The 25,369-nt window shown below is 44.4% G+C and overlaps 1 protein-coding gene across 1 annotated transcript; it reads left to right on the top strand.

Annotated features, from left to right (window-relative positions):
• The first annotated feature begins 1,987 nt into the window (after positions 1 to 1,987).
• Positions 1,988 to 23,753, top strand: CPA4 (carboxypeptidase A4). Its single transcript, XM_019751246.2, has 11 exons — positions 1,988 to 2,194; positions 7,556 to 7,637; positions 8,069 to 8,203; positions 9,271 to 9,369; positions 12,120 to 12,221; positions 13,451 to 13,555; positions 14,331 to 14,441; positions 15,519 to 15,609; positions 17,163 to 17,362; positions 18,478 to 18,562; positions 22,403 to 23,753. Exons 1-11 carry the CDS (start codon positions 2,127 to 2,129, stop codon positions 22,588 to 22,590), a joined length of 1,266 nt encoding a protein of 421 aa, XP_019606805.2. The 5' UTR covers positions 1,988 to 2,126; the 3' UTR covers positions 22,591 to 23,753.
• Positions 23,754 to 25,369: the final 1,616 nt, after the last annotated feature.

The raw sequence follows: 25,369 nt of genomic DNA, 5'->3' as shown, positions 1-25,369 counted from the left end.
AAAATATACAAATCATAAAATGTTACCATTTTCACCATTTTTAAGTGTACAGTTCAATGGCATTAAATACATTCATAATGTTGTGCAATTATCACCACCATCTATGTCTAGAACTTTTTCATCCCAAACTGAAACTATGTATCCATCGAGCAATAACTCCCCATTCCCTTCCCTCCAGCCCCCCCCCCCCCCCCCCCGTCACCTCTATTCTACTTCCTGTCTCTATGAATCTGCCTATTTTAGGTACCACATATAAATGGAATCATACTGTCATTTTTGTGACTGGTTTATTTTACTTAACATGATGTTTTCGCGGTTTACCCAGGTTGTGGCATGTGTCATCTCCTTCATCTTAATAGAATCATATTTCAGAGCTAGAAAGGAACTTTTGAGTTCATTTATTCAATAAATAGAGCAACTACATTATTCCAAGCATTATGACAGGTGCTGTATCCCCTGGTTCCATTGTTGTTGCTTTTCTATTTCTGATGTGCTGCATTATGAAATCTGGTGGGGACCCACACCTGTTCCTGTTGCCCCATCAAGTCTGGGTCTCAGATTCCATATAATTTCTCTTTAGACCTTCACTTACATGAGGGATTTAGATTTTCTTCATGTTGATGGTTTTCACTGGGAGAAAAGGGTGGGGAGTGAATTGCAGCTCACCTGGAATTCTGGGTGCTAGATTCTTTAGCTCATATTTCTTGCAGATTCAACTCTCAGCTCCTCTTGTTGCTCATTTCAAAGCCGAAATCTGTGTTGGTGAAGGAGAGCCCAACCTTTGTGATAGACCATAGTGGGCACAGCAGAAGGAAAACAGAGCCCGATAGAGGCCCCAGGCCCACAGCTCCCGACAAACTCTCCTTGACTGAACCTACACAGGCTTCTCTGAGTCCTCTTTTTGAGTAGGCTTATCCTTGGGCCCTGTCCACGTCAGTCTTAGCAAAAATCCTGCCAAGTAAGTCACCCCCCAGTCCTTAATATCTGACCCAGGTCCTCATCCTCCACTGTTGATGTCTCAGTCTTGGCAAGCGAGAATCCTGTTAGGCCAGTTAAGCAAGAATCCCCCGTATCCTTGATGTCTCCTCTTGGCAACTTTCCATCCACTAACCCCTCACTCTGTCGTCTTTACTGTATTCTGAGTTAAAAACCATTACACTCTCCTATCGCATGACCCCTATTGCAATAATCTTGAATAAAGTCTTCCTTACAGTGTTAACAAATGTTGGAGTAATTTTTCTTCAACACCCCCAGTCGTGACCCTTGGTTGTATCCACTCCCCTTGAGCAAGTGCAGAAAGAATGTAGACCATGGGACAGTGGGTTGGGGGAGGCTTGTGGGATTTAGGGCTCCTGGGACAGACTCAAAGGACTCAGAGACCACGGAGAAGTCATGGAGATCACACGTGTCTTCCATGTATTCTGCTATGACTTGGTGTAAAGGACACTAGACTCAGAGCCTAGCAAACATAAGGACGTCTTATTATTATTAATACCATTAAGGCTTACCTGAGTTGAGACCCTAAGGAAAACTGGTAATTTACTCAGATTAACACATTCTTCCTATACCCTTTACCTCATATATTTCTATTTTCTTACCGGAGTCGTCAGAATTCTATGTCAGATTCATAACAGAGGCCACAAACTGCCATCATTATGACCTGCTCTGGTGATGTCTCTGAGAGGGCTTGTCAAGTGTGTGGTCTTGGAGCTGGTGTGCGGTTTCTTTGATAGTCTTCACTTTTTTTTTTTTCTTCTCTCTCTCTAGAGGTAACTCCATTTTAGGTTTGCAATCTGGCCTCTCCTATTAGTATAAATTCTATCCAGCACTGTGGGACTTTCCTATTGACTCAAAAAACACTATTCAAACACAGTGTTGAGAAATATGGTACCTTTGGCATAGAGTTTGCCAGCCTGAGGAACAAGTTCCTGACCTTGTAAATCAGGAGGCTTGGCTTTTATCACTCAGCAGGAATGGAAGAGGCACAGGTAGGGGCCCGCCTGGCTACCAAGAGAGTTGCAAGGCTGCTTGGGAATCACACTAGCATTTTTGAGGACATGAGTCGGCCTCCAGCTCCTTATAAATACAACTTGACTCAGTCACTGTGTGACTGACACCTTTGGGACATGAAGTGGCTACTGTTCTTTGGGGCCCTTATTGGGTCCAGCATCTGTGGCCGAGAAAAGTTTTTTGGGTAAGTTCCTTTTGGACTTATTATTATTACTTGGTTTGTTTAGAGAGATGGGAGTCAAATGAATTGGAAACAAATGGCTGATAATCCCTCAAGGTTATGGCGTTGGGAAAAAAGACCTGGGCTCCTGTCCCAGCTCTGTCCTGTCGTCCTGGACAAGTTACTTTTTTCTCAGGCTCAAGTCCTGTGAATTCAGGACTAGGTGGTCTCCCTAATACTTTTTCTTCCTAGTTCTTATTTGTAAAGTCAGTTCTAGGCATCTCCGACTTTCTTTTTGTTTTCTATTAGTTGTTTTCTTTTTTCCTTTGTTTTTTTTTTTTTCTTTAGTTTTTTCCTACTTCCTTACTCCTATATTATGAATTACCAGAAATTGTTTCTCATGTCTGTCATGTGTAAGGGAAAATCTGGGTCTCAGGCTTTTTGGTTTCACCTCTCTGTTAATGGGGAAGGCTTAGTGGAGCTGGTGTCTTCTCGTCAGCATCTGGGACATGGAGATTTGATAGGTCTTGCCTAGCCACAGCTCTGAAAAGTGACATGCAAGGGTATACCTGTGGAGCTCAAGGTGCTGCTCACAGAATGCTCTGTGGTTTGCAAAGGACAGGACATTTGGGAAGTAGGAGAAAGGAAAGGATGCTCTGGTACCCTGCCAGAAGATTGAATTCTAACAACTCATTACTGCATGATGCTTTGCCATTTGCAAAAAGCTTTCATGTGCATTACCTTTTGGATCACACAACAACTCTGCTAGAGCAGGCGTGTTATTTTCCTTAATTTAAACATGAAAAAACTCAGCCTTAGAAAGATTAAGAAACCCACCCAAGGCCACTTGCTGGTAAGCGGGGGAGCTGAAACTCTGAATACAAAACCCATACCCTTTTGCTATAACACAAAGTAATCTCCAGATAGAATCCGAACTCTCACTGATGAATCTATATCTACTAGTTTACTCTCTATTATACTATCTGGCTAAAGGTAATTAGGGGTTGTTTACTGAGGTAATTACAGTAGTCTCCCCTTATCTGCAGGGGATGTGTTCCAAGACCCCAGGGGATGCCTGAAACTGCAGATAGTACCGAACCCTATAAATACTCTCTTTTCTCCTATGCATACATATTTATGACAAAGTTTAATTTACAAATTAGGCACAGTAAGAGATGAACACGAATAACTAATAATAAAATGGAACAATTATAACAATATACTGTAATAAAAGTTATGTGAATGTGGTGTCTCTCTCTCTCTCAAAATACCTTATTGTACTGTACTCACCTTTCTTGTGATGATGGGAGATGGTACAATGCCTACGTGATGAGATGAAGCAGGGAACTCAGAATGGTGTGTAATTTAAAACTTATGAATTGTTTATTTCTGAAATTTTTCGTTTAATATTTTCGGACCACACTGACCTCGGGTAACTGAAGCCACAGAAAGCAAAACCACGGATAAGAGGGAATAACTGTACTTATATGAGGCTGAGTGATTTTTATGGTGATGACTTCTGTTCACACCTGGTCTATTGCCAAATAGCTGAGAGGGGTTATGCATAGCAGGTGGCCAGGAAGGAGATTTTTCCACAGACAGCTCAGCAGTAGGTGTGTAATAACTGCTTGCCGCCGTGTGGGCTGACGCATACAGCTGTCAGGCTCCCACTGCAGCTATTCACGTGGCTGAAAAAAATCTGTGTTTCTCAGGATACAGACCTCTATTATAATGCAGTGGGCACCTGGGTTGAGACAGCTGGGCTGGGCGCTGGAGTGATCACCCAGGAGTGTGCACAGAAAGCGCTGTGTGCCCGGGGCTAACTGCAGATGGTTTTAACCATTCGTGTCATCCTCACCCTCAAATCTGGTGTCACCCCATAATAGGGAACCCAGCAGAGGTGGTGGAATCTTTCCTGGGGTCCACAGAAATGTCCCAGAAGGTGAACATTTAGAGCATGGGGAAGCTGACCTCTGAGGATTCAAGTGGTTAGGAAGCCGGGACACAGGTGCAGGGCTGATGGAGATGAGGGTGATGTGATGGCTCCCCCAAGCCCCTCACTCCAGTCTCCCTTCCTTTCACCCAACTCACCAGTCTTTCTCATTCTGCCAGTGTCTTCTGCCCTGATCTTCAGTCATCTTAAAGATGGGACACAACAGGATGCCCAGAGATGTAGAGCAGGCAGAGAATAGGAAGTAGTTGCAGAAAGGGTCGTAGCATCAGCAGTAACCGGCAAGAGTTCTGTAAAATCACCTCTCAGGACTCATGGTGGCGGCTAAGCCTGGCTGGGGATGAAGATAAGACGGAACAAAGATCAGGCCACTTGGCTGCCTGCATGGTAAAAAGGGGAGGGATAGAAGCTCGGCACTGCTGACGAGAACGTGGGACAAGTGTGAGAGAGTAGAGAGAGCATCATCAGCCATTGTGCAAGCAGTAGCTGGACAGCCCAGGGCATTGGAGAGAGTCAGAATTAAGAAGAGCTGTGAGAACACTTGTGTGGAGTAGAAGGGGTGAGCATGGCGACCTGCAAATCCCTTCATATTCCTGCTCCTAGGCCAATCTTCCATGTCAGAACGAGCTTAAGGTCTTTGAATGGATTTCTAGATGGTGGACATAGGTTGTGTTCAGCCATCCACACTCTATTTTCCAAACAGAGACAAAGACAATGAGGACGAGAAAAAGGCTGCCCTTCACCTAGAACCCATTTGTGGTCTCTCTGCTTCCAGGTTTTGATGGACTTAGGTTCATGAGAATAATGTCAGACAACCCCCCGCCCCAATTTTAACGCCATCTGAAGACTGTTCTTAAATTGGCCTCCTCTGGGTAGGGAGAACCTCATGGTTGATGGGAGTTGGTCCTAAAGCCTGGGTGGGAGATTGCCAGGCAACTAACGAAAAGGGCTGGGTATCCAGGCAGAAGGCACAGCGCGTGCAAAGGCATAGAAAGGCAAAGTACACGGTGAACTTGGGATTTGCTTGAGGCTGAAGCCAAGAGGCCACAGGAGGAAGTGGAGGAGAGACAGATGGGGAAGGACTCTCCCCTGCACCAGCCCTTTGTCGACATCAAAACGTCCAAACCTGTAGAGAATTTTTATGAGTTTATTTGAGCCAAACAGATGACATGCCCAGAGGCAAGGTCTCAAATGCTCCAGAGAATGACAGTTTTGCAATTTGTTTTATACATCTGGAATTAAGGAGGGGAGGTAAGGCAGATTACATGAAGGTGGGGTTACAGAATAGGTAACAAGATTACGCACTTCCTTGAGGGGCCTGAAAAAGGTGCATTTCACAGGAGTGTTAACCTAGATGTACAAGAACAATGGACAGGGTTTTGTTTAAGGCAGAAAAGGTAAACCTTTCTACAGGCCTAGGACGTGACTATCCACCATGACCGGCCCAGTTAGGAATTTATGATCAGATCACCGGGTAGATTTATCACAGGGCCCTTTTTTGTCCACACGGCCTTTCTGAATACTGCAGTTTTAACCTGTGTTGCTGGGCTGATTAGGGCCTGATGAAATGGGCTGTGGATTTCATCATCATCAGGGCCGGTGAGAATCAGCGTTCCATTGTCACAGACCACCCCCAGGAGCATGGAAGTTGTGTTGGGAAGAGGAAAGCGAATGCTCTGGGTGAATGTGTAACATTTTCATACTCCGAGAATTCCTTATTCTTAGTTCCTCTTTTCCTCCCCCCCCCTTTGCTTCTTTGCGATTGCTCTTGTCGGTGCCATATTTTACAAATGCCCAATTTTGCCAATATCAGTGCACAGGCGCTTTCTAGAACACCACTTCTAAGACGTTCTTTTTCTGGAGTGTTGGGGGTGGGTTGTGACAGAGCATGAGTTTGGCAGATGAGCCCTGGTGCTCTGCCAGAGGTAAGGATTTCCTTTCTGTTTGAAACCCTTCTCTTTTTTGTGAGGCCTGCCTGTGTCAGGGAAATGGTGGTTTGACTCCCCGTCTTCCCAGGGCTGCAGTCCAACTCCTAGCAAGCCCATTGGGTTCAGACTGAGATCTGTCCCCCCAGCACCTTCATCACCACGGCCCCAGCAGCACGCGTGGATGCGGTTAGCTGCCCACTTCCCAGGACTCTGTGGAGACCTGATGAGTTACCAGGAGAAAGTGAGCTTTCAACACTGGCATTTCCTCCAGACCTGCCACTTGCAATGGAGGCAACTCTTCACTGCCTCCTTGGGGCCGGACTAGACCCCCCCAGAGATCCTCCAGAGCCTCCCAGAACAAAGTTACATCCTGAGAGTCCAACCGGATTGAGCCGGTTTTCGGATGAGGAGATGCTGATCTGCCACGTGAGGCTGCACGTTTTCCTCCCTGTGACAGAACCATTTTCTCTGTCAACAGGTCCTTCAGCCCACAGCTCTCTCCAGCAGCTCTTCCTGCATTCATTCCTGTCAAAGGGATGACGCATGTGACAGCATCGAGTGCGGATTCATTCGGGCTGTCACCTAGCAACGGCCTAATGGCTCCCCTGGCTACTTGAGCCGGCAGAGAGCACAAAGGCAGCTTTTCAGGCTTGGCCTTCTCCCACCCACACACAGGACTTTGGGGGCCTCTATCCCTGCCGCTGCGGTGGATGCTAAATAGTGTATATGAAGCAAGTGCAGGACAAGCAACAAAAGGGGGCTCGGGACTGGCCGGCTTCCTCTGAGCCCTCTCAGGGCCCCCTTGGGAGGATTGAATCCCAAATTCAGCCTCAGCACCTTGGCCCTGATCGTAATTCGAATTTTTATAGGGTTCTGGAGCTGGACGGTATTCAAAGAGCACCCAGCCTCTCCCCTCTTTGCTCAGAGGAAAATAGCTAACCCTTCAAGGAGGGAAGGTCTGTTCTCTTTTCCAGCTCTTTCCAGCATGGACCTTGTGCCAGAGTTTCAGTCCTAGCCCCTGACAGTGAAGAAGTGCTTCTTTATGTCTTGAGTTAGCTTTGCGTGTAACTCAGGAACATTCCTTTCTGCAAAATATATATGTTTTTCATTATAAAGTAATATGACCACATTACAGAAAACAGATACAAGGGGAAAAAAAAGTCAGTCATCCATAATCCCACGACCCGAACATAAGCACTGTCAGCATTTGCTATATTTCCGTTGTCTGTTTTTCTTCCAATGCATCTGCTTTTTCCATACTTGTGATCATGGCATACATACAATTTTGTGTCCTGCTCTTTCACTTAATATTTCCCTTAAAGTTATACCATAAGCACTTTTTCATATTTGCCACGTAGTCTTATTTTTAATGGCTATACATTATAACCAAAGACTAGACCATTTCCTCTCATTCAGTCCAGTTATGTCTGGGAGAGTCGGCTTGGGGTTTATTTGTCAGCTGAAAGCTCACCATTATCTTTTGCTTTTTTTTTTTCCCCCCTCCAGGGACCAAGTTTTTAGGATTAACGTCAGAAATGGAGACGAGATCAGCAAACTAAATCAGCTAGTGAATTCAGACAACTTGAAGGTACCCGGTTCTTCCTAGACCTCCTGGGTATCTTCTAACTTTGGGGGGAGAAGACTTGTACCACTGACATTATTTCTGAAGAGCTTCTGTGTATAATCCTGTACTGGTCAACATGCCTTTCCATAATAGAGGGTCGAGGGGGGAGAAGTGCTGTAGATCATAGAGCAGTGCTGTCCTGGGAGACAGGAGGCCTCAGCAGTGGGTGCCATCTTTCCATCTGCTATTGATTTTTAATTCTTGGGCTTTGCTGGGCATTGCCTGCTGGGCAGGCCTGAGCTGATACAACTGTGAAATGGATAAAGTTTGCCCTTGGGCAGAACCCAGCTCCTCAGGGATCACCCTGGCTTTGGGCCGTTGTTCTAGAAGAATGAGCTCATTGTGGCTTTTACCTGAACCGTCCTTTGACCTGGTTTTATTTCTGTTCACTTCAGCTCAACGTCTGGAAATCTTCCTCCACTTTTGGTCTTCCTGTGGATGTCCTGGTCCCATCTGTCAGTCTGCAGCCACTCAAATGCTTCCTGGAATCCCAAGGCTTAGAGTACTCAGTGACAATTGAAGACCTGCAAGTGAGTAGGCCAAGACCCTCGCTGGTCTTGCGTAGGGCAAAGCAGCCAGAGTGGGCCCAAGACATTTCTAAGGTCTGGTCTTAGTCCTTTTCCATTTTACAGGTGAAGACATTGAGGTAGATGGAAGTAAAGCTCAATGACTTGTTAGAGAATGTTGTAGTAGAAAGGGCAAACATAGGGTAGGGAACCAGACAGATCTGGATCTGAATCCTGATTTTGCTAACTACTAGCTGTGTGACTTTGGACAAGCTTTTAACCTCTCGAGGCCTGTTTCTTCATCTGTAAGATGGTAATAGTGATACCTTCTTCATTACAATTTATTGAGAAGAGTAAGTGATTAAGTGTAGGTGAATGTCAGAGATGCCACAAGTGTTAAGTTTCTCTCCCTTTTCTTACTTGAACTCAGGAGGGAAGAACAGAGAGGGGGGAGGGTGTTGGAGACCAGTCATAAAAAGCATTCTGTGAGAAAGGAGGAATGTCACCAACAGCCCCCAGCAGAGGGGACATCACCACCCAAGCCAGGCACCAGCCTCACGACCTGTATCTGAACAGCAGGACAGTGTCTGGCTCATGTTCTCTCCTTCACCGAGGTAGGTTATGGACTAATTGGTAATTTGGCCCTGGAGTTTCCTGATGGCATGAGCAGCTGTGAGCCTATTAATCATCCTCACATGTCATAGACATCTGCCAGGAACCTTCAAAGTATGAGTGGTTATAAGAATTTCTTTGTTTCTGAATGGTTTCCCAAGCTGTGTATTTCAGAGGCACTGGATACCAGATGCGGGCTGATGTCTAGAGAGTTCATAGAATAACCAAATAGCACATATGTTGCTACCAGGGAGTAAGTGGGTTTTGAATGGAGTGGTGTACGTCGGGCTCCAAAGAGTAAGATTTTATAGATATATGGAAGCAATCTGACCCCTTTTACACCTTGTCATTTGTGCCGTTTGGTGTGTGTGCTGACGGTGCCACCATCTTGGCTAGCCCATGAAACCAAGATACGGCAGAAACGACATGAACCTCCACCTCCCATGGACCACGTCACCATGTTGCTGTGTCTGTTTTAGGCCCTTTTAGAGAAAGAAGATGAAGAACTGCAACACAATGAAAGGCAAGAACGGAGCAGTAATAATTTCAACTATGGGGCCTATCATTCTCTGGAAGCTGTAAGTGTTTCTGAGCTAGTTAAGGTCAAGGTCATTGGCCTCCTGGGTATCGTCACCCCTTTCCTTACTTCCAATACTTCCTTACTTTGAATTAGGGGCCTTAGCACAATATCCCTTCACCGAGGGGCTGCAATGAGTACATTTCAATTCCTTTCTAATTCTTGGGTTGTTTAACTCCCACCGAAGAGCATAGTGAAAGACAAACTGAACATTTTCTCCCACATGCATCCTTCGTTTCTTCAGCAACCTCTTAAAGGAAGCCATGAAATCATTGCAATCATTTCCAGTGCTTGTAATTCAACCTCCTCCCCCCCTCCCCGCCATAATCTTTGTATTTGATTCTCCCAGGTCAAAATGTTACTTATTCCAGGCAAGTAGACAAGTGGTTATTTCAAGGTTAACCAAGTATTTCCATTCATTTATCATGACTACTTATAATGTATATTTGTTCCATAATGCATTTTAGTGCTGTGTTTAGTTAGAAACCACTTTATACAGATGACTGGCTTTCAAGGTAAGCCAACCCTTCAACTGGAAAACTTGGAGCGAAATAATTTAATATGATATTGGAACTTGAGGAATCAAGAGGGAACTAATAGAATGGAATGGCCTCACGTACAGTACAGCTCTCTAATGTCCCTCAATGTCTTCTTCACCAGTCTGGAAACTACTAGCTTAGGAACACAACCCAAATCTAAATTGGTATTCTCCTTCCTATACCTCAGTACATGTTGTTATTTATATCCAAAGATGGTGTTCCTGGCATGCTTTTACATAAAGCATATACTTTGAGTTGTTTTTCTCCTAGACGAGAGATTTTTTTCCAAAGCCTGACCAACTATTTCCACTTCTTTCCCATGATTGTCAGTGGCTTTGTTTATTGTGTACACTTCCAACGGCACTGCCCCTCGATCCCTCTTGTGACCACTGACATACATCTGCAGAACAGCTGGATAGAGTTAGGAGTTCAGACCAGGGCCAGGGACCAGAGTTCAGGGCCCAAATAGGGATCAAATCCATAACATTCGCTTTATTAACATCAGCCACTCCCTAGCTGAGCTAACCGGTTGCAAATGTCACCCAAGACCCCCAAACTCTGTGGCTCACTTGCCTGCTGTGGGAACCTCACTCCTTTATCCACTGGCTTTTGTTCTCTGGCTTTGGGTGCCATTGTCACCTAGTTTACAGCTATCTCTTGTTCTTGGAAGGGCTTTTGCTGTGGATTGGTGTACCCTCTCCCTCCTGGCTTGATCATATTCTGTTCTTTCCAAAAACAACTTTTTAGAACTCATGTCCTACAACCCCACTTAGGCCTCCTTAGATCTCTAGTGGGAATTTCATGTTTGTCTCTGCCAAGCTTTCTAGTTTCAGACCCTTTGTGTGTGTTGTTGTGGTTGCCATTATTTTTATTAGTTTCTCAGCTAAGTTTTCCCTTGATGTTGGCAGTGTAAATTTGAACCCTTTGTCTGGACTCAGTTTGGTGTTTTAACTTTTTCCTCTCATGGCTCAGGGCCAGCAAGCAGCTTTTGCTCCACTTTCTAGGGTTAGTGGGTAGAGTTTCCAGACCCTGCTCATGGCTCAATTGCTAATTCCCAGCTCTCAAATTCCAGCCCCTGCCCTACGCTGGGTTCTACGCTCTCTGCTCCTATTCCTGGTTTGCTGTGAACCCCCAGTTTCTAAGGCAGATGCCTGGGCTCCATCTTCTGCCCTCCACTCTGCCAGCTAGTTCTCTCTTCATCACTGACACCTGCAACTTCCCCTTTCTTGGCTTTGAGCTTGGCTGTGAATCTTTTCCATTGTATCTTATCTGGCTTGCCTGTATATGTGGGGGGTGATTTCTTGCTTCAATCTACCATGTTGACTGCAACTCTGATAGACCCTTTAAGCTTGATTTTATTCTATAGATTGATAGCACATTTCCTCTTCTGTAAAGCTCCTTCTTCCAATTTTAAGGTCTAAATATAAATTTGTTTATTTTCTTCTTTTGACCCTCAAAAGGTTTGAGCAACTAAGACGGATGAACCTTATTTAAATTTAAAAAATTTTTTAACTGAAAGCAAATGGAAGCATTTGTAGCCACAAATGGCAGCTCTTCACTTGTTCCTCTAAAGGAATCATCTCCAAAGTGGGGTGCCTGTACTGCAGGTATAAGCAATACGGTCACCTGGGATGGAGGAAGGAACTATTTCAACTTCTATTCATATTTCTACATATAGTTCTATTTCTTATTAATGCAACTATCTTTATTTTTATTTTTAAATAATGTACATATTTGTGTGGATATATATATATATATATATATATATATATAATATATATGTAACAGATATATTATATATTTATGTATATAGCAAGCTAATTTTTTTTTTTAACTGATGGTGAAAGTGATCAAAAAGTTTGGAGGGCACTGCTTCCAAGAACCTTAGATAAGTGAGTTTGTTGCTAATTACCCAGTTTAGTACGGTGCAAAAGGGCGACACTGTTGGAACGATATCTGCACAAGTCTCTAATTTAGTGGACTATAATTTTGTGGATAGATACAATCTGTTATTCTCTAGAATGCTGTAGAAAAGGACTCTTTAGACAGCTCTTCAAGAATAAGCATTCCATGCTGACCGTATCGTCAGTGCCAAGGTTGACAATAGGGAGCTGGAAGAAATCATTAAGATCAACCACATAAAGTTCCGATACCTACCTAGAGCTGAACACATTTTTTAAATGCCCCTGAATTCACTTTTTTCATGCTTCAGATTTACCATGAAATGGACAGCATTGCTAGCGATTTTCCTGACTTGGCCAGCAGGATAAAGATTGGACATTCGTTTGAAAACCGGTCGATGTATGCACTGAAGGTGAGACTCCGTGCTCTTCAAGGGGCCAGACTGAATACGGGTTCCTGGTTCCTTGTGTCCAAGACCCAGCTAGCGGCCTCCCACCACGGGCAGCTTTTTAGGACCTCCTGGACTTTAGGGAGGACACTAAGATGGGGAGACATCTCCCAGAGTTCAAATTTAGTCTGACAGAGAGTCCCCTACTTGCACATCCCATTCCAAGTTTTGACTGAAAGGCAGGATTAAGGGGCTATGTACGGGGGTGAGTGGAGGTAGGTAGTATTCCCGAAAGCTCTCAGGCAGGCCCCAGTCTTTTGCCTTCATTCCCACCTTCTGTACATATCAAGACTAATTGGGATATTTCTACAAATTCTATCCTGCTTTTAGGGGTCCTTATTGGAAAAGCAATCTACGAAGCTAATTTCAGGGCTGATGTAATTTTAAGCCTAGCCTATAGCCCTTGGCTGCTCAAAGCCTAATTTTCAGATATTTCTAACAGATTCAGGTCTATATTGGGAGGTAGAAAATTTATGGCAATGACATAAATGACATAAATAATCGAGCCGAATGAATAAAAGGGAATTTGGAGATACGAACCATGGAATAACTGATGATGCTAAGAATTTGTCAAACCCTTCGCTTCATACAAGCCCTGAAGAACCCAGGCTGATAGCAATGGGTAAATTGCCAGTGGGAGGAGACCTGCCCCTGAGCTGCTTGCTCTAAAATAAGTTTAGATTATTTGCCAAACTGATGGACACCCTGGCTTCATTGGCATCAAGCTCTGACCCAGGGGGCCCCCCACTAAAAGTCAGGATCCAGAATTCATTTAATGCCATTTACAACGAGCCGTAGTGAATCCTCTCTTCCTCTTTTTAAAACGGAATTCATTTATTGCATCAGCCAGACCAGGCTGGTCCATGCACAGTGGTCTCTCTCTGTTGGGATACCATTTGAGGTTTTTCAAGAGACATAGTATTATCTCTAATCACATGAGTATTATCATTCACAATAGCAATTGTTTCCCCTTCCCATTTGCTTCTAACCCTGGAGCTGCTCAAACTGCCCAGCAGCCAGCCAATTAAGCTCCCTGGTCACGGATAAACCTGATAAATAGATGGTACCCTCAGGAACATTTGGTCTCTGAATTGTCTTAAATGGATTAAATGAATAAGGGCAAGCTGGGGAGAGGAGAGGTGACACTGTCGGGGGCAGGAGGGTCATTTTCTGGTCTCTTTTTCCTTCCACAGTTCAGCACTGGAAAAGGCAGTCAGCGTCCAGCCATTTGGCTGAATGCAGGCCTCCATTCCCGGGAGTGGGTCTCACAGGCCACGGCGATCTGGACCGCGAGGAAGGTCATGTCACCTGGTGTTAGGAGGGATTTCTGGTGGGCCTGGGGTGGCCCTGCGGTCTCCCATGAGTCTGGGCCCAGGGGATGAGGTAGGAAGCTGCGCTGCATGGACACAGTAGGCTGGAGGCTTTTACATTTTGGAGAAGCAAAAGGTCAGCGCCCCTTCATCAAGCCACTGTGGCTAAATGACAGTCCATTTGTGACAGTGAACAAGCTAACAAGCTACAGAGGTGGCCCTAAAATGTGGGTCCACAGTCAGCCAGCAGAAAGGGAGCAGAGCCTGGTCAGCAACAAAACTCAGATGAGCTCTGCCTTCGGCCCCTTCCAAGGCACCCCTCTCGACCCCCCACCCCCAACCCCGGCTCTCAGTGACCTCATGCTGTCTCCATGTCACTGGAAAGTCCGCTTTAAGCCAGCACTGGAAGAGGAGGGATGGTGTGTGTGGAGGCTCCATCTTCCCTACCACTAGCATGGGGGCTCAGATTCCTATGCACTGTTATGATGTGTGGCTCTCCCCTCCCCTATCTCACCCCTTGGAAGGAATGAATAAACCAGGCAGCTTGGGATGCATTGCAGTTGATGTCATCACTCAGCAGTGATCACCCCGGTTTTCAAGTGCTCCCAGGACTTTGCAGAGAGCTGTGTCTCTGATGGAGGCAGGGAGTCTGCAGAGGGTGGATGCTGTTCCAAGAGCTGGGCGTCTGGGGAAGGTACACGGGCCTAGACCTAACGCCCCAGCCTGCGATGGCGTAGCTGACAAACTCATTGTCTCTGTTTAGATTGTATCTGATTACGGGAAGGATTCAGCTATCACCTCCATCTTGGAGAAAATGGATATTTTCTTGTTGCCTGTGGCCAATCCTGATGGCTATGTATACACGCACACTCATGTGAGTAACACCAAATGGGCTGTTTGGAGTTAAGTCTTGTTTGTTGAATTCCTTGCTTTGCCGCTGAAGAGTTGTATGGCCTTGGAGAACATGTCCACAAATGTGCATGTTACGAGTTTCCTTGGGGGTCTCTTTTCCAGTCATTCTCTGAGCTGAGAATCACCAGGGAATATTTTTTCTTTGAACAATCTATTGAACTCCCTATCACGGATTCTGAACAATTATCAACACTTTCCCAATCTTCTTTGCATTTCTTTCCCTCCCACACATTTTTTTTTCCTGACATATTTTCAAGCAAATCCCAGACATCAAATTATTTCACCCAAAACGGCTTTAGTATGTCTCTGTAGTTGATGGTAATTAAACCAAAGAAACAAACACCACACCACTATCACCTTTAAAAAAGTAATAGAAGTTCTTTACGTCAATTTGTTGAAATCAGAATCCAAATAAGACCTATACCTGCAATTGGTTGTTTATGGCTCTGCAGCCTTTTTTATTCTACAGTAGTTACCCCCCACACACACACACATCTTTTAAAAATGTCATTCATGTGTTGGAGAAACCAAGTAAATTGTCCTATAAAATGTCTCCCATTCTGAATTTGGCTGATGGCTTCTTTGTCGTGTGCAATTTAATTTGTTCTCTTATCCCCCTATTTCCTATGCACTGATGGTCAGATGTAGAGGCTTGGTTGGATTCAGGTTCATTTTTTCGGCAAGACTATGATAGTTGTGCATTTCCTGTCACATCAGCCATCATTCAGGTGCATGATGGCTGTTTGTTCCACTTTTACCAAAGCCAAAATTATTTAGTGGGGTCAGGGGGTATTGGCCTGGTTCTTGCATTATAAAGTTCTCCTCAGGGCATTTGGGGAGAGTCTTTCTCTCAGGGCCAGAAGGGCTAAGCATCCTCTCTCTGGGGCAAGAGGGCAGGAAACCCATGGACCCTCCAGACAGAACTGTAAGCAGCTCACCCTATCCTTGGTGCCCATGTCCATCATTGGCCCCCAAAGAAAATCTTTGCCTTTCCTGTGCCCTGTCTGGATATTTGTTCCTTCCTTGGTGGATTTTTCAGGACCGATTTTGGAGGAAGACACGGTCCCTAAATCCCGGAAGTTCCTGCATTGGTGTTGATCCAAATAGAAATTGGAATGCTAGTTTTGCAGGTAGGTTGGGGAGATAGTTTTCAAATCCTGCTACCCCTGGGTGGCCTGGTCCACAGGGTTCCAAGCTGGCAGGGAGGGAGCCGTTTCCAGGCTGGCTCCATTGCTGATTCATTGAGAGACTTGGGTGAATCCTGTAAGCCCTCCATGTCCTGTTAGTTAAAATTTTTTTTTTACTTTTGTAATTTCGAAAGGGAATGACTCAGCAATTCCTGACCTCCTGAGAGAACCTAATATTTTAAAAACCATTCTAGTCTTAGATATACAAATCCATACCTGTTCCTTATACCCTGGTCACCCCAGCTTGTCCTGGGGGTGTTACTGGGTGGATGGAAGGGCTCCTGGTGACAACTCAGAAGAGACCAATTAGCACTGTTATTGTAGCAGGCAAGATCCCGTGGTAAGAATTAAACTCCAGCAGTTTACACTTAGATGTGTAGATATGAACCTCAGCTCCTTGATGTCATGGAAAGAGAATGAGAATTAGGACACCTGGGTTCTGAGTTCCCGCTGTTTAAAAATCATTCCCACAATAGTCCCAACAGTGTGTCAGGTATTTTCCCATATGTTATCTTATTTATTCTTCTGACCTAGGGAGTGAATTTTATTATCTGAAATGGGACAATTGAAGCTCAGAGACCATCTCAAGAGCTTATGGTTAAGGGTTAGGGTCTAACCTCACCTCGTAATGCCAAATCTGAATGGTTCTCTTTCACCATTCCACAGCTGTCCTGATGTTTTGTTCTTAATGTACTTCTTTTGTTTGCATAACAATACCACACAAGCTGTTGGGAGGAAAAATAACATGACTGTGGGAAAGGAGCTCAAATGTGGGAACCGAGGACATCAAAGTTAGGCCAGATATTCCACAACTGGGGTGGTTTCTCTCTCTCTCTCTCTCTCTCTCTCTCTCTGTCTCTGTCTCTCTCTCTCTCTCTCTCTCTCTCTCTCTCTCTCTCTCTCTCTCTCTCTCTCTCTCTCTCTCTCTCTCTCTCTCTCTCACACACACACACACACACACACACACTCACACATTGGATACCTCAGGGAGCTATATTGTGAAGTAACATTGAAGACAATATTTCTAAACACCTGTCAAAGAATCAAGAGATTTTAGTCACAACAATAGATTATTTGGCAGTGTTTGGCCATTAAGATCTGAACCAAGGGAATGAGTTGACACCAGAATAAATGGAGTCATTTTCATTATTAATTAGTATTCGTATTAATTATCTAGAATACTGATTCATTACATCTCATTGTCAAATATGATATTAATTATTTATGACAACTGTTAGTGATACAATACAAGGTCAACTCTATCCTTTTAAAGGAGTCCTGCCAGTTTTCCTTCTCAGCTGTGGCAGATCCAACACCCGGACTTTCCACTTCTGTACCCGCCCCGCAAAATACACACACGTGGGCCAGATTCTTGGGGGCAGCAAGTAGTGGCCTGCCCATTACCAGTACCTTCTGTTCCTCCTCAGGTTGGAGGGTCCTGTATTTCTGTTTTCTTGGCCTATGGATTACTGTTTCTGTTTGGGCCACCCCCACAGGAAAGGGAGCCAGTAGCAATCCTTGCTCCGAAGTGTACCATGGACTCCATGCCAATTCGGAAGTGGAGGTGAAATCGGTGGTAGATTTCATTCAAGAACACGGGAATTTCAAATGCTTCATTGATCTGCATAGCTACTCACAGCTGCTGATGTATCCATATGCGTACACACAAAAAAATGCCCCAGATGCTAAAGAGCTGGTGAGTAAAGGGCTGCCTTCCACACAGCCCCAGGCCTGCTTTACCCTTGGGCAGTGCAGCTTTATAGGGAAAGTCCAGGAGCCTGGGCTTGTTTCATTAAGGACCCAGTCTTCTCTCCTCACCTTTTGGGATGTGCCATCATGCCTGCTGGGGACAGGAAGGAGTTGGTGCCTTTATTTTTGTGTTTGCTGTGAGTTCCAAGAACTACATCTGACCCCTGCCTTTCCTTCTCACTTGTTTTTTTGACCAAAACGTATTGTAGACCTACTGCTCGCCAAGAGCTGGGGGTGGAATTTTGTTGGACAAGGGGCGGTGTTCCTCACTCCAGTTGAGGTAGAGCTTAAGCAGCATTTAGGCCACAGCCTAGGAGTGCTGTGTGTCACATACAGTGACTCACTCCAGGATGTGAATAGACATGGAGGGTGGATTGACTGGAGATGGGCTGGCATCTGTAGAGTGACTGTAGGCTTCTCCGTCTGCGCTGGTTGGCTTGACTGTGCCCCTCTACTAGGATCTCAGTAACCCATAAACCTCCCAGCAGATGCGGGGCTAGCGGCTAAGTGTGGACTAGATTCTGGTCTCAGTAGGTGCTCTGCATAGGACACATCCACATATGGCAGCCCCGTCTCCACCTCCATTCTGGGAACACCCAGCTTAAGGTTTTCTGTTGAACATACTTGGCCGTCCCTCGTGTTCACAAATGTGATATTCCCTTCCCTCAGGGTAGGTGAAGATGGTGTCTTTACTAGATTCTTAATGGGCTGGTGAGCAGCCCTTCAGATATTTGGAGAGCCTGAGTACAGCTCTTCCGATTCGAGTATATAACACACACGCTTTCAGAGCGCACATCCGGCCCTTCCACCTCTCTCTCTATCCTTTCCCCAAACAGGAAGTAAAGAGCTGGAGATGTGGTGGGAGAGGGAGTTGGAGGAACCATGTCATCCCCCTGAGTTTGTGGTCAGGCCTTGGCTTTAGTTGGATGGGAAAGAAGAAGAGACAGAATGGAAAATTGGGGGAGGGGCCGAGAATCTTCCAAATCATTGCAGTGCAGAACAACTGAGGAATGTCAGGCTGCGAAATCCATTCTTTCTCACTCTGCTGATTCTCCCTCCTAGGACATGGTGGCAAAGCATGCAGCCAAAGCTCTGGCTTCCCTGTCGGGCACGCAGTACCATGTGGGCTCTACCAGCACCACTGTCTGTAAGTACTCGCTCCATTTATTTGTTATTTAGAAAAGGCTTTGAGAGGAAACTTGAAATACAGCAGAAGAGCTGCAAGTTAGACTTCCTATGCTGTTGTCGGATTGTTTTTGTTGTTAGTAATGGACGGAAGTTATGTCAAGCCTGTGTGGTAATAGGTGTTGCAGGAAGTTATCTTCAGCGGCTCATCATTGCTATCGTGCTATTTATTATGTGCTCATGATGAGCTGAGTTCTATCAGTGTGGAAGAGTCTGCATTCCTTGTCTTCCATTAAAGATCCTGACATGGTTTGTCAAAAATTCCGCAAGCCCATCATTCCATTTTCAATGGAAGCCCACCTTTGGATTGGCAGCCTGAGGTGGTGGTAGTGGTGTGAATGAGACTCCCTCACTTTGCTATCAGAAATGAACATGTGTTGGAGCATGGCAGGCTGGGAGCTGGGTTGAGGGATCCTCCCAATGATGGTTAATATCAAGCCAAACAGAAAAACAAAAACAAAAAACAATTCTACCAGAACCCCAAACCTGAAGATGGTCTTAAGGCTCACTACCCACGACCTCAAATTCATTTGGAGGAAATACCATTTTGGTTTCTCTGTGAAGTGTTTCATCTGCACAACTCATTCTATTCCTGCTGATATCCTTCCAGTTCCTGTATTCTGTGAGTCTGATCTTTAAATTTAAAAATGGAAGAAAATGGTCATTCTCCAGGACCTTAGCTGTTAATTTGCTGTTGGTGTGTAAAAATGCAACTGATTTCTTAATATTAATTTTACCTCCTGCTACTTTACTGAATTCACTTATCAGTTCTAATAGTTTTTCAGCGGAATTTTTGGGGTTCTTTACCAGGGGTGCCAAAAAATGTATATACATGACTTGTGTTCATCTTTTGTTATTAGTATATATATTGAGTATTATGACTTTAATGCAGTTTTTTTCCTTTCTTAAAATGTGTATACATTTTTTTGGCACCCTTTATATATATAGTATCATGTCATCTGCAAATAATAACAGTTTTACTTCCTCCTTACCAATTTGGATGATTTTATTTCTTTTCCTTGTCTGATTGCTGTGGCTAAGAATTCCAGTAATAAAAGAGGTGAAAGTGGACACCTTGTTTTTTTTTTCCTGATCTTAAGGAAAATGATTTTAGCCTTCCCCCACTGAGTATAATATTAGTTGTGGGTTTCTCATACATAGCCTTTATTGTGTTGAGATATGTTCCTGGTATTCCCACTTTGCTGAGAGTTTTTATCATAAATGGATGCTGGATTTTGTCAAATGCTTTTCCTGCATCTATTGATATGTCCATATGATTTTTATGTTTAATTTTGTTTATGTGGTGTTTCACGTTAATTAATTTGTGTATATTGAACCAACCTTGCATATCAGGAATGAATCCCACTCGATCATGGTATATGATCTTTTTAATGTATTTCTGACTGTCAGACTGTACTGCCAACTGCCTCTAGCAGCCCTTTCCCTTCCTCTTACTGATTTTGGTCTTCTAAGGGCTTGGAAACAAGTTCTTTGAGCTGGTTTGGCTTGTCAGAGTGTGAGTATTAAGGATGTTCATGACAGCATTGTTTATACAAAAGACTGGGAAACACCTAAATGTCCATCAGTAGAGTGCTGGATACAAATACATTTGGTGCATTCACCAATGAAATAGTATGCAGCCCTTAAATGAATGAGGTGGATCTATGTGAGCTAATAGTCTATAACCTTCAAATATTAATTAAATATACAATGTGCAGAACAGTGTAAATAGTGTGTTCCTATTTGTGTTAAAAAAAAAAAAAAAGAGTAGATAGACTTTGAGCAGGGACCCAAATAAAGTGAAGTTCATGAACTTGATGATTTGCTCAGTAGAGGCCTTCTTGCCTTTTTCCTGAAATTTAAATATGTTCTGCAATACTTGGGCTTGCTGTATATATAACCTCTAGAAACCTCTGGTGCCATTGTTTGTTTTTTATTCAGCATTTTTTCAGGGTAGAGAAAGGCTATGGGAACTGCACAAAGATTTGAGAAAGTGTAAGAGAGCCTACTCCATAATCTCAGGGAACAGGTAATCTAGAAAATATATCTAGAAAAATCACAAATGGTATAATGAGAAATAACCCTCAGGAACAGTGGAAAAACAAAAGGACTCATGTTTTCATTTAACTGACATGTAATATACCAAATGGTCTGGAAGTAGGTGGAAGAATGCATGGGCTTTGTCATCAGATGGACCTGGGTTTAAATTCCATCACCATTTCCCATTGATATTTCCGCAGATAAATTACCCATTCTGAGCCTGGATTTCCTCATCCAAAAAACAAGGACAATAATACTTACCCTCACTGGGTTTTTAAAGATTAGATGAGATCATAAATGTAAACTTTCCAGTATAATGAATGGCTCATGGTAGATGTTCAATAAATGACTGCCACTGTTGACATCATTATTTTATTATTCAATATCATCTACCCTTTGCACTCTTACCTAATTTCTGCTTTAGTCGAGTTTGGGAAGAAGCAGAAAAACAGGCCTCTTGCCTTTCCCCAGCCTTTTGGCCAAGGGAAATCCCAAGGGCCGTGCTGCTTTCTGTGTATCAGTTATCTCTTGCTATGTAAAAAGTTATCTTAAAACTTAGCAGCTTAAAACAATAAACATTTATTTATTTTTTTTTACTACTCCCCCCCCTTTCTTCCGCCTCCTCAACCCCCCCCCACTACGATTCAAGCCATTGTTTCTCAGTCTAGTTGTGTAGGACACAGCTCCCTGGCCCATGCTGGTATTATGAGCCCTGCGCTCCCTCCGGCTGAGGCAGTTGGTTGCCAGTAGTTGGTCAGGCTCCCAGCGGCTCCCAGCAGCTCTCACCAGCAGCCGGCCGCTCACGCTGGCTGCCGGCCACTCACGCTGGCCACCGGCCGCTCATGGCAGCACACGCCAACTTCCGGCTACTCACCGCAGCCCAGCTCTAGGGAGAGCCGTTGTTCACAATCTTAGCCATAGAGGGTGCAGCTCACTGGCCCATGTGGGAATCAAACCAGTGACCTCGGTATTAGGAGCACGACGCTCCAACTACCTGAGCCACTGGGCTGGCCCTAAACATTTATTTTCTAAAACTGTTTGTGGATCAGGAATTCATGAGTGACTTAGCTGTGTAGCTCTGCCTCAAAGTCTCTCAAGAGGCTGCAGCCAAATGTCTTCTAGGGCTATAGTCATTTAAAGGCTTGACTGGGCTGGAGGGTCTGCTTCTACGGTGGCTCGCTCAGGTGCCTGGTGAGTTAGTGCTGGTTATTGGCTGGAGGCCTCGGTTCTTCACCCTGTGGACCTCTTTATAGGGCTGCTTGAGTGTCCTTATAAGATGACATCTGGCTTTCCCCAGAGAGAGCAAGGTGGAAGCCACAGTATGTCTTATGACCTAGCCTTGAAGGTCACAGACCTTCACTTCTGCAACCTCGTATTAGTTACATAGGTCAAGTCAGCCCTATTTGATTTGGGGAGGGACAATGAATACCAGGGGACAAGGATCATTGGAGCTGTCATGGAGGCTGTCTACCGTACTCTGTAAAGACTGGTTTGGAGTGACCTACAGGAGTCTACAGAATGAGTTAGCGACCAGGTGGAAATGAGGATTTTATCTCTTGACTGGAGACTAGAGAAGAACCTCATGGTGCAGGAAAGCCCGAGACATACGGCGCAGACCAGTGTTTATATGTCATAAGCCTAATGACTTGCAGAAAGCACTCCGGATCCCCACAGAAACACAGGCGTGCAGAACTCCTGGCCCCTTCCCCCCTAATCCTGAAAGGAACTGAGCTTCAAAGGTGTTTTCTCTTCTGACTTGCAGATCAAGCTAGCGGGAGCAGCATTGACTGGGCGTATAACAATGGCATCAAGTATGCATTCACTTTTGAATTGAGAGACACTGGGCGCTATGGCTTCCTCCTGCCAGCTGACCAGATCATTCCCACCGCAGAGGAGACCTGGCTGGGGCTGAAGACCATCATGGAGCATGTGCGTGACCACCTCTACTAGAGGAGGAGCCCCACTCTGTCTACCCTTCTTCATCTCTACGTATGCACAGCACACAGAAGCCACTATTAAAGGGACCTTGTTCCTTCACGTGTGAGTCAGTGCCCTCTAGCTTTGTAGAGAACACAGGTCAGCCCCTCTCCTGCCCCCCCTTGCTGAAGTGCGAACATTCTGGTGGTAAACCTGAGAGAAGCGAGTCTGTCACCTGCCATATTTTGGTCCGGCTGTTTCATTGAGCCCTATGTATGCTTTTCTTTCTTCGCAGCTGGTGAGGCAGGCCACACTTAGGATCGCCCCTTACTGAGTGGCATGTCTCTACCTCATTTTTAGAACAAAAGGATATCTGAGATGGTTCTCTAGCCTCATCCAATCTAGCCAAGCGGTTCCCTTGCTCTTGTGGGGGCCCCAAGGGAGCCACAGTGGTCTCAAAGATGATGCAGATCCCCCTATAATTTATCTCAGTCCTTCTGGAGCATATTTTTCTTTGAAAAACAAATCCTTCAGGGTCATCGATATAGGTCATCCCTCCCCCACATTTTTTGTTTTTGTGTGTTTCTGTCTGAATACAAAGTAGAGGGTCACTTCTTATCACTGGGCCAAAAATTCCCAGATGCTCCGGTACCGTTCTGATCATGGTCTTCCCTTTATTATTCAATATAACTGGGATCCCAGAAGGGCATCTGTGTCACTACAGATACTGCTCACCCAGAAACCCTGGATAAAGTGATGATCTAATAGCAGGATTGCTAAATTATCCCCATCTGTCCTAATGGGCTTACCTCCACTTTACCTTTTGAACTCACTTCAAAGATCTTGCCCTCACCCTACAGGTCCTAAATCACTCCTCTGGCCTGGATAATCTCACTACCCTGGCACATCCCTCTTTGTGCTCTGGTGTGCCTTGTGTTTCCTTCCTCTGTTTTGTTTGGTTTGGTTTGGTTGGTCTTTAAAGTCATCGTCTTCTATTTTGCATCCTGTACCAAGGTGGAGCAAGGATTCATCCGTTAGGTTTCTCTTGTTCCATCCCTCCTTAGCATGTACCATCTGCACCTTCCCTTTCTTTTTTCTTTTTTTCAAATATGTCTGTAAATCTTATCCTTCTGCCTAGGATTTGTGCAGCATCTGGTGTGTGCTCATAAGCCAATAAATATTCAACACAAGTCTTATGATTGTCTCCTGTTCTTTGCCTTCACCTGAATGGGACCAAGCCATGGTTTTGAATATGCAGTTTTTTATAATGTCAAACATTAATTTTAATCCCTGTCCATATCGCATGACATGTAGGAAGACCTTCTCCATCAGGCCGCGGGGCCTCCAGGGCAGTGTTACCTTGGTGATTTCACTCTGGTCCTGGGTCTAGTTCTTAGTTTTCAGCTCAGAAGCTTGATATTCTCCGTGTCCCTGTTGATTAGACTCGGGGATGCTGACTCACGCTTACAGAGCTCAGATGAGGCAGATGATAAAACCAGAATACGAATTTATTAATTTACATCATGGCATGTAACTATTTAGTGGATTGGATCCTCACGTCGGCCTGAATAGTACATTCTCTCCCTGTAGGCAAGATACATGGGAAGCCAAATTATAATCAGACGGTTGTTTAGTGAGCAGGGCATCAGAGCAAGGAAAGTTAATTACAGCCTATGATTAGAATTTTTAATGGTATCCAGCTCTAATAGCACAATATAGCCAATTCTATAACCAAAACACACCTGCCAACCGGGCAGCTGCGTGCTTGTGCTGGCTGGTCAGGGCTGCCTGGGACCAGACGATGCCTCAGCAGGGTATGACAGTGCTCGTCTCCGTGACTCACCTGTAACCTGGCTTCCTTTGTGCCCCCTCCCCCTAAGATTAAGATTGTCCTTTAGATTCCTTAAGGGAAATATTTCTTAAACAAGATAGAAAGAGCCATAAAAAGAATACCTGTGACTATAATAAAATTAAGAACTTCTGCTCATTGAAAGACACCATAAAGAGGGAAAAGTTACAAACTAGGAGAAGATAGTCACAATATTCAAAACACACACAACAGACTAAGGACACATAAAGAACTCCTATAGATCAATAAGAAAAGCACAAGTAAGACGATAGAAAAATGGACAAAAGATAGGAGCAAGCATTTCATGTAAGAGGAAACAGGTATATCTGATAAACATATGAAGAGACAAGTAGTGATGGAGGACATACAAATCAAGACCACAGTGAGATACTATTTTACACTCCTTCAATCTACAGAAGTCAAAAAAGGTGATACAGCTCTTATATACAGTGTTGGTGAACATGTGAGTTAGTAAAACCATCTTGGAAAACAGTTTGGCATTATCTTTTAAAGTCCATACCTTATGATCCAGCTATCTCATCCCAGGCATAACCCCCCCCAAATTCTTGCACATATGCAAGAGGAGACATATATAAGAACGTTCGTAGCAAAATGACTCGACCTAAAAATGACTCAAAAGTCCACCGGTGGGAGAATGGGTGAATGAAGTATGGTATTAGGTTGGTACACAAGTAATTGCGGTTTAAAAAGTTAAAAATAATTGGAAAAACCGCAATTACTTGTGCACCAACCTAATATTTTCACATCCTGAAATATACAACAATCAAAATAAAATTTAGTATCATTTCCTTTCTAGAAAGTTCCAAATAACTGAAAAATGTATACACACACTTTTAAGGAAGACAGACAACATTTTATAAAACTGTATAAAAAAGGAAGCAAGATGTAGGAGAAATGCCTGGACCCCCTTTTCCTGGTCAAATGCACTGATCCCTAACTGCT

This window comes from Rhinolophus sinicus, linkage group LG11, assembly GCF_036562045.2.
Source record: "Rhinolophus sinicus isolate RSC01 linkage group LG11, ASM3656204v1, whole genome shotgun sequence".
In the NCBI taxonomy this organism is placed as follows: domain Eukaryota; kingdom Metazoa; phylum Chordata; class Mammalia; order Chiroptera; family Rhinolophidae; genus Rhinolophus; species Rhinolophus sinicus.
The sequence above is the reverse complement of the archived record's forward strand: the minus strand, read 5'-3'. Positions and strand labels throughout refer to the sequence as shown.

Coding starts and splice junctions, on each gene's coding strand:
- CPA4 (XM_019751246.2), top strand. CDS start 2,127: ATGAAGTGGCTACTGTTCTTTGGGGCCCTTATTGGGTCCAGCATCTGT. Junction 13,556..14,330: donor CGATCTGGACCGCGAGGAAG/GTCATGTCACCT, acceptor GTCTCTGTTTAG/ATTGTATCTGATTACGGGAA. Junction 17,363..18,477: donor CCCCAGATGCTAAAGAGCTG/GTGAGTAAAGGG, acceptor TCTCCCTCCTAG/GACATGGTGGCAAAGCATGC.